General features: G+C 39.9%; 1 protein-coding gene across 2 annotated transcripts in view; it reads left to right on the plus strand.

The window, feature by feature from the left end:
• Positions 1–12,028, plus strand: part of LOC133396457 (partitioning defective 3 homolog) — a 298,273-nt gene that overhangs the window by 189,388 nt on the left and 96,857 nt on the right. For both annotated transcript variants that reach the window (XM_061666339.1, XM_061666340.1), the window contains exon 19: positions 2,614–2,833. In XM_061666339.1, the coding sequence (XP_061522323.1) occupies positions 2,614–2,833 (220 nt within the window). The remainder of the gene's footprint in view (positions 1–2,613; positions 2,834–12,028) is intronic.

Here is a 12,028-nt window from a genome sequence, read left to right on the forward strand (position 1 = left end):
GATAACATAAATTGTGCTGAAATTTAAGGAAATATCTCAGATTCCCTTTGTCCTGTCTGCATTTTAAAGCGATATGAAAACCTTTGTGATACCTTATATCAAGAAAGTGTTCATTTAATGCTTATGAACTTGCAGAAACACATATGTTACTACCACTCTGGGAGTTCTCAGGATGATGAATTTTGGAACATTGTGCCACAGCACTATTAGCATCCCTGCTAATCCTATTAATTTAAATGGATTCTACTCACAGCACTTGCAGGTGCTTTTTAGTGATTGATAAGAAGATTACATTGTGTGTGTGTGTGTGTGTGTGTGTGTGTGTGTGTGTGTGTGATGAAGCTGATACTTCCCTCAGAACTGTGGGGATGTACAGAGGGCAGATGCTGAGGGGCTTTATCTGACACAAAGACAATTCATAGGGGCCTGATTTACTAAAACGTTTGAGTATACAAAACTTGATTTCGCACGCAAAAAGATGTGGAATCTGATCTCCTCACTGAGCGCACCCAAGATTGCGTCTGCCAAATGGGCCAACTAATCATGCAATTCATTTTCGTGCATTCATACGTGAACGTGCAAAAATACCGGGAGGAGTAAAAACACACCCTGGTAAATGAAATGCACAACTCCTAAACATTTGTAATAAATGTATTCTTTTAACAGCGTAAAGCTAGTTTCATCTCTACTTGATATATTTGTTTCAAATATCACATATTTGATTGTTCCAGAAATTACATGGCATAAACCTCACTCCCCCTCGAAATGTGACTCCATCCCATCCTACTTTTTCATCGCTTTCTCCCTCCTGTGTCATCCCATAGGCCTAAAATCTCTCACTGTCTCAGAGTACCCTCGTTCCTTTTGACCCTCAGTAAAGGAAAGTTGTGTGTGCTGTGTGTAAAAAGTTTTATAATGGAGGATACTGTATATACCTAACATCTCAGAGAGCAACCGTTGCAGACCAGAGCTTATCATTAAACCATATTTGCAATTAAAATCCCTTGGTGTCTTTTTCAACATTACTTATATGTATAATTACTGACGGATTAATTACATTTTGCACATCACTTCTTATTAGATGTGATGGGAACCTTTGAGTTTAATCAACCGTATATCACCTAAGGAGTTTGGATTCCATTTGATATCTGGGTTTGAATTTGACTTGGATGTAAATTACAAACCCGATCCACATGACGAGCGTTATATCTTGATCACCTAATTTATGTGAAAGGGGGAGAAGGAGAAAAAAAGGTCCTGACGTAAGGAGTTGAGCAGAATGCCTGCATATACTTGAAACAGACTTTGAGCAAACCTACTGTCGATCCAGCCGACTACAAACCTCATAGGGAGGGAAATGTAAATATATTCAGCTTTAATGACGCTGTGGTATTCTGTGGGTTTTGTTCAAATATGTTAAACCATGTGAGAAAATGTTATAAATGTTCTCTTAATGGTTGATCTGATGTAATCAGGAGCAAAAATTATGTATACTGAAGATGCGTTGCTCTGTTAAGTCATATTGTGACTTATATGTAAAGATGGGTACACACAAATTTCTAACCAGACTTCATTTGAGCCCGATTCCTCCCTTCATCGCTCTCGATCAAAGTCAGCAAAGGCCAGATTATCAGATGTAGTTAAAAACATTTCAAAACTGATTATCCTGTGGGGTGGGGTGTGTTAAGAGTGATTTTTTTTCCTGCACAACCTGCTTGGGAAATGATTGGGGCTGACAATCATCAATGTCCATCTATCAATTCTCTTCATCATTTATCCTATTCAAGGGTCGCAGGGCGTTGGAGCCTATCCCATCTTACTTTGTGCGAAAGGTAGACTACACCCTGAACTGGTCGCCAGTCAGTCGCAGGCCACATATAGAGACAGACAACCATTCAGACTCACATTCACACCGTCACTGAGTGGGAACTGAACCCAGGCTGCCTTCATTGAAGTCAAGCTAATGTACAAGTACACCATCAGCAACCATCATAAATGTTTAATATTCAATTTGTACATTTACAAAACCTTTTGTGTGTGTTCACCACCTCAGTCAGCCAATCCACACACTCTGTGATTATTAATTGCCAATTAGGAAACGACCTGAACCTAGCGCTGTTGCTGGACACAAATAAAGGAGCAACTGATTGTATTGAGTTTCCAAAAAGTGTGCCGGCCAAGTCAGTCAACACAACAAGAGCATGCCTTGTAGGGGGTTTGCAACCACAAACTAGTTATCAGATATTCCAACAGTTATCCCTGCTGCTTCTATTTATTCTTCTTCCGCTACTATTTTGTCGTATTTGTATTTTCTTTCAGTCTGGGTGCCCCGTGGCACCCTGCTGTCTCTCACAGGTCAGTTGTGGTACTACAATAGGCATACTTTTTGGGGCAGGTGACTCACCTTTGTCAGTGGAGATCTGTGTGTGGTGTGTGGGTCTCACACATTTTAAGAATCTGATAAGATGTTACGCTCTGTTGGTGTAACTTAAGGCAATGTCCTCACATAGATGCTAAGCTGGATAGAAATAAACATGTATCTCAAAATATGTTTTTATTCATTTGTAAAACAATTTCATAATGTTTCTTTATCTCACCAACATGTCACTCAAGTGGACGAGGACACAGAGGGAAGTTCCCGATCAGGTCAGGATTCAATGTCCACCAGTGGTGACCTCTTCATTGGCCCCAGTCTCAATGGCAAAGAAGACAGGCTGAAAGATCGGGAGAAGGTAGAAAAGAAGAAGCCTGAACGGGATAAAGAGAAGGAGAAAGACAAGGACAAGAACAAAGCAAAGAAAGGCGTACTGAAGGGCCTTGGTGAAATGTTCAGGTAAGATCTGAGCTCAGTAACATCCACCACCTGTGTAGCCTTGAGTATCAATTGCTTTCTGCTTTATTTAATGCCATCGACCACGTTCACCGCGGGATCCTACAGAATTTGGCAGCATTCCTTCAATGTTGGAGTGCTAATTAGGAGCTCCTCACCTTGAACCCTTCAAGATGCAGGGAAAAGGTGAAGGGGTGGGGTGATATGGACCTTAAGAGCCTCTGGCACAATCGACAGATTATTTTTAATAAGACTAACATGTTTTATTCATGAATAACCATGTGCGTGCCCGAATGGCTGAACAAATATAAGCTTTTGTTGTGGACCGCTACTAGTGTTGCGTTGTGTAGCCATTTGTTGAAACTATTGCTTCAGGTAAAATGTGTGTTGTTGTTGTTGTCATTTTTTTGTCCCAATTTTTTGAATGATAACCACCCTCAGTTGTTGGTAGCTCAATTTTTACTGTCATTGTTGTAATTGGCACAATTTTCAACAATTTACACAATTTCAATGGTTATTGTTCCATATCTAGAACAAGATTAAGGTGTTGAGCTAGTTTGGGTTTTTAGGTTTTGAATATCGTGCCAAAAAATAAAGAAGTGAGTTGACTCTCTGCACATTTAAATAGAGCATAAATTAACAGTGGACGGGCTGCAAACCTTGCTGTGCTTGAGATTGCTTCCGTGTGGATTATTTTAATGGGATTAACAAGCGTATCACATCACGTGGCTCAGAATTGAACAATAAAGACGACAAGTGTGTTTTGGGGTCACAATTGAGATATGACACAGGGTTTCTTATTTTCTATTCTAGGCTAGTGTGTTATGAAAAGTATTTTTTTTTTGCCAAGAATAAGTGTATATAAAGTTGGTTAGAGGCTAACCTTTATGCCTCTATTTAGTGATTTTTATGAGTGCCTGTGACCCCTCCACATGCCCTTTGTGACTTCATCACACCTCATTATCTTTGAGTGCTACATCCACTTAAGATTTGGCACACAGTGGGCTTAGCGTAACTCCCCATATATACCCATCTCCCTTTCCCTGTGCATTTAACACCTGAATGCAAACACGCAAGAAACTCTTGAACTAACACGTCTCTTTGACTCTCAAAACTATGTCTATACGCTCTCCTTGTTCGTTTTATCATTACTTTTTAAAAAACTTTTGACTGCTTTCACACCCACTACACTGTTTTATTATCCTCCTTTTTTATTTCCAATCCAAGTTTATAAAGTTATAGACGAAGGAAATGAGGTGAAAATAACTAACATCGCAGTGGATTCAATGACAAAACTTTAAATTTCAAGAAGAAAATAGTCAGAAAAATTACCAGAGGCCAAAAAAAAAAAAAAAAAAATGAATGATGGGAGCTATTTTAGCGAAGCTAGCAAAAGCCCCGACAGTGATTTAAGATTATATGCCTGACGAAGGCTTTGTCTTGTCAGTAAATGCAACGCTCTCAGGCTTACAGATCACGCACACGCTATACATGAGCACGTTTTGCATGTGAGCACTTCACTGTTGTATCCAAACATCAAAAAGACATCCTGATGAGGTTTTTCTTTGTAATGGAGTCTCTGTGGTTTTGACTCCGTCAGTCTTTATCCCTGCATTCCTCTCCCATGCAAGTCTCGTTTTGATAACCCTCTAAAGGCCTTTCAAGGAGTTCTGCATCAGTGCTGGGTCATTTGCATGCAAGAGTCTTCGGAGAGCCGGTAGAACGTGGATTTCATGTCCGATTTCATGGACATCCTGATTGGCAGCGCGTTAACGGCCAAGGGAAACAAGGATGGCCTAATTTGTATACACTGTGTTTGGAACGCAAGATTGTGAGATTAGAGAAGAGTGTTTGATAGTTTAGAGTGATGGAATAATGGAACAAAAATGCAATTGAATGTCCTCAGATAAACACAACTACATTACCTACCACTAAAAGGCATGGTAGTGTGCCGTACAATACATTTTAAACCTTGAGTGACCAGATGACTCATTTGTCCCACAAAATGTCCTTATTTTAGGACCTACAAAAAATTTAACGTCATGTTTTTAAAATTGGCCCGGGCTGCATTTTGGTCTGCATTTATTCTTCTCTTGCACTTGTGTTTCTATATAAGTTTTGCTTCTGATTAGATCGCCACTGGCCACCTTTTCTGTCACTGTTCACGTAATCATTTGGCAATTTACATGGAAATCAAGCAGGATCCCTGATTGGTTGTAATGTGACTGAGTTTGTCGTATTCCTTATACTACAAGTAGCAGGGAGGTATACCCTCTGCACCACTGTACGGCTGCACATAATGTTTTCTTTTTTTCTTTTAAAAATGCGTAGAAAAATATCCTCTTTTCTTCTGGCACAAGTCACATGGGGACAGTAGACTTTTTTTGCAATTTGCTTTTTAAAAAAATATTTTAATATGTGGCTATAAAACATAATTATTGCTTTTAAAAAAATGCAAATAAATTCAATGAAAACTGTCAGTTATTTTTTCATTGTTGACTAGATTAAATCCATTATTGTATTTACTGTATGTCAAATGTTATACATAGATAAAGTTGCATTCAACTACATTTTAGCAATATAGAATGCAAAGTCATACTTCACATCACAATTGTTTTTCCACAGCAGCTCAAAGGTAGTGTAATGACGTACAGTACAATTCAGTTATTCACATGGTAATAATAACCACTAATATATTACATGTGCATTACATCCTGGAAGTAACTTGCCCAACACTGAATAAACCAGCAATTAGAGCTTGTACAGTCTTATTTGCCTCACACTTACTTAGTCATACTTTCTTTAGGGATACGTTAGCACCACTGAGTAAGAAGTACATTATTATCTTATTAATTGATAGTGCTGTTTGCATTTATTATTAAAAAAAAAAAAAAAAAAAAAAAAAACAGAAACCCAGGGCAGCTTGGAGACCCTTTTAAATTCAGGCTGCTGTATTTATGTATGCATGTCTGCATCCTATAGTGTGGTGCATTACCCCTAAACCCCTATATGTGATTATTCATGTCCAGCTAGCATGTGATCATTAGATCCCAATTCTATCAGATTTATTTCATTGTTCAAAGCTTTACCCTTGGCTGTGTAGGCATGCTAGATGGCAGTGATGTCTTGGTCTGGCCTGTGAGACTCCCTTCAGCATGCCTAATGAGGTGTCATTTTGCTGCCACGTGACTGACTGACCTCCTCCTTCAAAGCCACATTCTCATTATTTCATGACCTTATGTATACAGATGAGTATTAAGTTGTGAACCAGACAGTACTCGACAAGCTCAATTTCCGCATATCATCATGTGAAATTGCATTACAAGAGGACATTGAACCCATTATGATTTTTGCAATCATGCTCTCCTTGGCAACCTGAGATATTACCACATTTTGATACCACTTTTTCGACAACTATGACCCAGTTTTCATCAAAACGAAAACCTTTTTTTAAATTTTTTTTTTTTTTAATGGGAATTAACAAGCATACATTGATCAGCTACAACAACTGGAGACAAATTCTTTGTGGGTTTTTTACATACTTGGCAAATAAAGACGATTCTGATTCTTATAACTCTGCACTGAAACAAAATATGAAAATGACATGAATACAAAACATATATACCTGAGACTTTGGTCTTTCATCTAGTACACGTTTTTTGTTGTATTGAGTCCAAGAAATATATAAGAGAGTAAAAAGTGTGACATCTAACCCCGGTCTCCCCTATGTGATTAGAAGAAGCTAATCCACTTTAAGTGCTAGAAATTTTGTATGTTGTTATTGTTATTGTTATGGCACAGACGATCAACACAACCCACACAATCAAAAATGAAATTATCTATTTAGATGTAAAGTAGAATGCATTTTAACATGATGAATTAGACTGGAACCGTTTCTTGTTTATGTATTTGATAAGACTTTTTTTTTCATCCTATAATTTTTTGGTGAATGTGTGAGCGTGTGTTTTCGTCAGTTTTGTAACTGTAGAATTTTATGCATGTGTAACGGCAAACTGTTTTGGACAAGAGTTATGCAAATGCACAACACTGCTGGAATAAAGTAGCGTGAAGGAGATGAGCTGGTGCAGGCTGCAATATTGAAAGGCATGGCCAGGGTGAGGAAGCGGGGGTGGTGGTGGTGGGGGCCGGGGGTTGCGGGGTGATGGGGTGAGAGTGGGAGCGTGTCCACTGGAGTGAACTGGGGCACAAAGGGAGAGTGGGGAAGGAGGGATAAAAAGGAAAGAGAACAAGGCAATGAGAAAAGACGGGAGCTTTTCACCGTGGCACAGTCACGACATCATGAAACCGTCTGCCCGCAGGGAAGGATTAAAGCTTCCCGAGCAATTTAGCTTTTTTTTTTTTTTTTTTTTTTTTGTATTTGAATCAGTACCCGTTTGCATGTTAGTGTACATTTTCAAGAAGAATGTGAATCCTCGTGTGTGTGTGTGTGCGTGAGGCATGTTTCCTCGTGTGTGTAGATGAAAAGACATGTTAATGGGAATCTGGCATCACCCTAACCAATTCTCAAACCGAATGTCACACACACACACCCTGAGCGCCCCGGTTCCCCCGCCCTCCTCGCCTCTCTGATAAGTACGTCGAGCCATCAGCCGACATTGGAGCTCGCCGTGACAGCCGTGCGCCCCCATCTTCTCTTTCCTCCTCACCCTGCATCACCCCGGGGGACCTCCTCGGCTTGGTCTTCCCAACAGATGAATTCTCACTCAAGGCTACCCAGAAACATGCTGCAGAGAATAGTGTGTAGGGCGGAAAGAAATACACAGAGTGGTTGGCCTTCTTTCATTCAGTTTATTATTCTTAGGCAGCATGGAAGCACACTGAGAATGTGTGTGTGTGTGTGTGTGTGTGTGTCTTAGCAGGCTTACGTGAGTGCAATTCCATGACTATAATACAGATGCCATTCGACAGAGGCATGACCGCCTTATGTGTAGCATGAGAGTAAGTGGTTAGCGTGTTCCTGCACCATTCCGTGTCTTTAGCCTATATTCTTTCTGCTTGTGTGGGTGGGAACAGCAGATGTAGGGAAAGCCAGTTTCCCAGTAGCCAGTATCATTAGTTCACCAACATGACACATACATTAGCCTGTTTATTTTCTCTCCCATGCACACGACCATCTCGCCAGCCCGCCTGATAAAAATATGACTTTCCAACCTCCTGCGCTACTGTTTGTCTCTGCCATCCTCAACGCACATTCACATATGATGGTTGTGTTTTGCCGCAACTGAACTGAAGACAGCCATTAGACACCTCCACATGTGTTCTGCAACATCTGCTCAATGTAATCTGGTTAAAAATGATAATTATTCCTCTTTGGCCCACCTCACTCATCATAATGTATGTAGTAAAACAACGTATCAAGCTGGATCGTCTGCATGAGAATGAATCCCAGCTGGTGAATTGTGAAAAATAACAATAGTAATACAACAAAGATAATTACATGTAAATGCACATTATGCTTTCATTGCTTTGTGATGTCATAAGGGGAAAAAAATGGTGGTGAAGGACTAGGGAATTCCTTTTCTTGGATTCAAGTACCCATGATGAACTAAATTCAATTATTATGTTGTCAATCACACTCTCACCTTTGACCTCCATTACAAGTTGCGCTAAATAGATGAACGTACTATAGATGTCTGTCATATACAAATATATATATATAAACCTGGAACCAGCTGTGTTGCAGGCCTCAAAGAATTGGACACCACTTTCAGTTCTTTGGTGGGGTACAGCATTTAGATGTAAGGAGAGACATTAAGTGATCGGATTAAGGAAGGGGAAGACAGGACTCTCTGTGACTTTAGCCACCACACGACAATGAGAGCTGACTGTTTGAGCCATGGGGGGAAACTGAAGAAGTGGAAGGGTTGGCTACCCGGTTTCTCCTCCAATGCCTTTGTCCGTTTGATGTGAATCAGATTGGGCAGCGATGGGACCTACATCAGACAAACCCACAGTGATTAGGTTTGGAATGATCATGCAGCGCTGCAATCGAGACCTTGAAGGATGGGGGCGTCTGGTTTATGTGTGACGAGAGATGGTGCTGCAAGACAGATTTAATTGAATCTGAAATCTTGTCAACCTGAAATGAGATCCAGAGATGTCTCTCGCGCTCCGTCTCAGGTGGAGAGCTGAGGTCCGTAGCCCTCTCTGAGACAGTAGAGCCTGTTATTAAAGAGCTCAAATTAAATGTAGTAGTGCATCCATCCATACTGTTAAGCCTATGACTACTAATGATACAACCCCTGTGGGATGACACTCAGACCCACCAGTGTAACTATTATCTTCTAAAAATATTACTACAGTACTGTACAAAAGTCAAAAGCCACTTTACATGTGTTGTTTTAGCAGGTAGATAGATAATAACTATACACAATATAGGCAAAACTCAATCACACTACTTAAAGACTGGTGAATGGGAACACAACTAGAAAATACAAATCAATCAGTAAAACAGTTTTCACAAGCTAAAGTGGTTAGTGCTGCCCAGACTCAATCAATAGCAGGAATCTCCCTCTCTTAAACCTAAATGAAATGATGCCCAAATTAATGGAAGTGCTAACATAAGCATTGCTTCCTTTTACTGTTTTTATGGTAAACGAATAAACCTATCGGTGGTAACTTTGATACTACTTGGCAAAGGATTGTTGTTTTTCTCTATAAACAGCACCCATGAAGCTCTCAAGCCCAGAAATACACCTTATCTAATATTTATTTTTCCTCTAAGTGGAAAGATAGCCAGCGGCACAATGAACAACTGGTTAGCACATCTGCCTCACAGTTCTGAGGACTGGGGTTCAAATCCCGGCCTCGCCTGTGTGGAGTTTGTATGTTCTCCCCGTGCCTACGTGGGTTTTCTCCGGGTACTCCAGTTTCCTCACACATCCCCAAACCATGCGTGGTAGGTTGATTGAAGACTCTAAATTGCCCATAGGTGTGAACGTGAGTGCAAATGGTTGTTTGTTTATATGTGCCCTGCCATTGGCTGGAGACCAGTTCAGGGTGTACCACACCTCTCGCCCGTAGATAGCTGGGATAGGCTCCAGCAAGCCCCCAACCCTTGTCAGAATAAGCGGTACATAAACTGGATGGATGGGTGGAAAGATAGCCTTATAATTAGCAATGCAAAACAACCTTGATTTTTAAGCTAGACGTAAAAATGTGCATATGAGAATCTATGTATTTACTCCTTATGTGCTATGTCAATAAAACACTCGCTACTGTAGAACTCATTGCTAGTCTGCGCAACTATCCACAGGGCTTAGTACGTAATGAAATAGGGGCCTTTGGCTGAAATGACCTTTCCCATCCGATGACTTCCCACCTGCTGATGTGTGCGTACATCTCAACACGCCACTGGTAAGATGGGTAGTGAGGAGGGCGAGGATAACAGTGCAGGCAAGACAAAGAATAAGATGTGAAAATTGCTTTTGAATTACAATGGTAATATCAATCGATGTTGGATTATGCCTCTGATTTCCATCAGAGGCACCAAATTAAATGCAGCCATATAGCGCTGCTCCTGTTGTGACACTGTCTTGACGTGTTCGCCATGTAATGGATCATGATTTTACACCATACTTACTCTTTTTTTTCTTTACACATGGCCTATCTTTAATTGAAGAGATTTTATTTTACTTTATTTTATTTTGGATTGCATTAGAAATTCATTCTTCCTTTTTCCTGAAGGTCAACTTGTAGTTCCTTGGACGGATCCGTCATCATAGGTTTAATTTACCGCATACAGTACATGCATTATGACGTATACAATACACTTCATTTAGATAGCAAAGATAACAATGTGCAGTTTTTTGACACTGAAAAATTGAAGAATAGATTTATTGTTTAGATTTAGATGTTAAAAATGGATGACTGTCAATCATTTCAAAAACTCAATTGAGTCAGGATCGGTTTTAGGTTCTGTATACAGTATGTGAACAGTTTTGCTAAACAACTGCCTTTAGACTATTCTGTCCCTAGTTACGAATGCTACAAGCATACATTTTGGAAAGAAAGTATTGTATTTGTTGTGGGAAAATTCATAACATGCACAATGTACATGCATGGTGGGCACATATGATATATTTACCTTTGGATATTTATCCATCCATCCATCCTAACCAGTCGGTCACTGTGCCGCTGGAGATTTAGCATTAAATCTAATTGTTGATCTCTAGTTGACAGAGATGTGGCCAAGGTTATTTATTAAACCCTGTTTGGGATGTGCAGTTGTGCAGATTCTGTCTGTTGCTCATCCTCACTTTACTCACAATTAATGTCACTCCCACCCATTTTTTTTTTTTTACGATATACACAGCCATATCACTCCCCACCTCCTCACATCCCATCTGCCCTGTACATTCATCGTAGCATTGACAGAAAGACCTCTCTCGTCTCCCTCTGGATGCCGGGGAGGGGCTGGGTGAATGCATATCACGGATCAGTGCTTCTGCTGTCTTCTCTCTTCGACAGACTCAAATGCAACATTTAGACCTGTGTGTGTCCATGCCTCTATTCCAAAGTCATTCCGCAAGACACAAAAATGCCCTTGACTGTTTTTTTTTTCTTTTTTTTTTCTCAGCTTAGAAATTGGACATTTTATTGACTAGCACAGCCTACTGTCTACTGCTCCACTAAGGTCAAACCATGAACAAATATTAAACATATTTTTTTTCGTCATATTTGAGTTTGTTTGGCCGTCTCTTCGTCAATGAGCAGTTAATTCTGCGTATATAGTGGATGACAAACAGGCCGATTCTGGGGGCTATACACAACCACAAATGCCGTAGTGACTTAAATGTTAAAGTGGTATAATGCACCTTTATCGAGGTCTTAACCAAATTCATCTTCTTTGACCCATGTGCCACGCCTTTTCAAAGTTTAGATTTATTTTACTTATTTTTTTATTTTTTTATAATCTTATGTTTCACTATACCAAAGTGACTATTGTGAATTTTGCACAGTACTTTAAATATTAATTTAGAATCCACAGCTTTCACTTATGTTTTAAATTATCAATGGTGAAAGCTACTATGAATACCCCACTTAACATTTTTAGATATCTGTTGAATGAATGAATGTTTCTTTTACATATCTAACCCATGTACCCTATCCCCCGACCCCCTGTTGTGTTTTCCATCATCAAAAGAATTGAGTACACTTTGTTTGCTGTGTCTGCTG

Source organism: Phycodurus eques, chromosome 21 (assembly GCF_024500275.1).
Source record: "Phycodurus eques isolate BA_2022a chromosome 21, UOR_Pequ_1.1, whole genome shotgun sequence".
Lineage (NCBI taxonomy): Eukaryota > Metazoa > Chordata > Actinopteri > Syngnathiformes > Syngnathidae > Phycodurus > Phycodurus eques.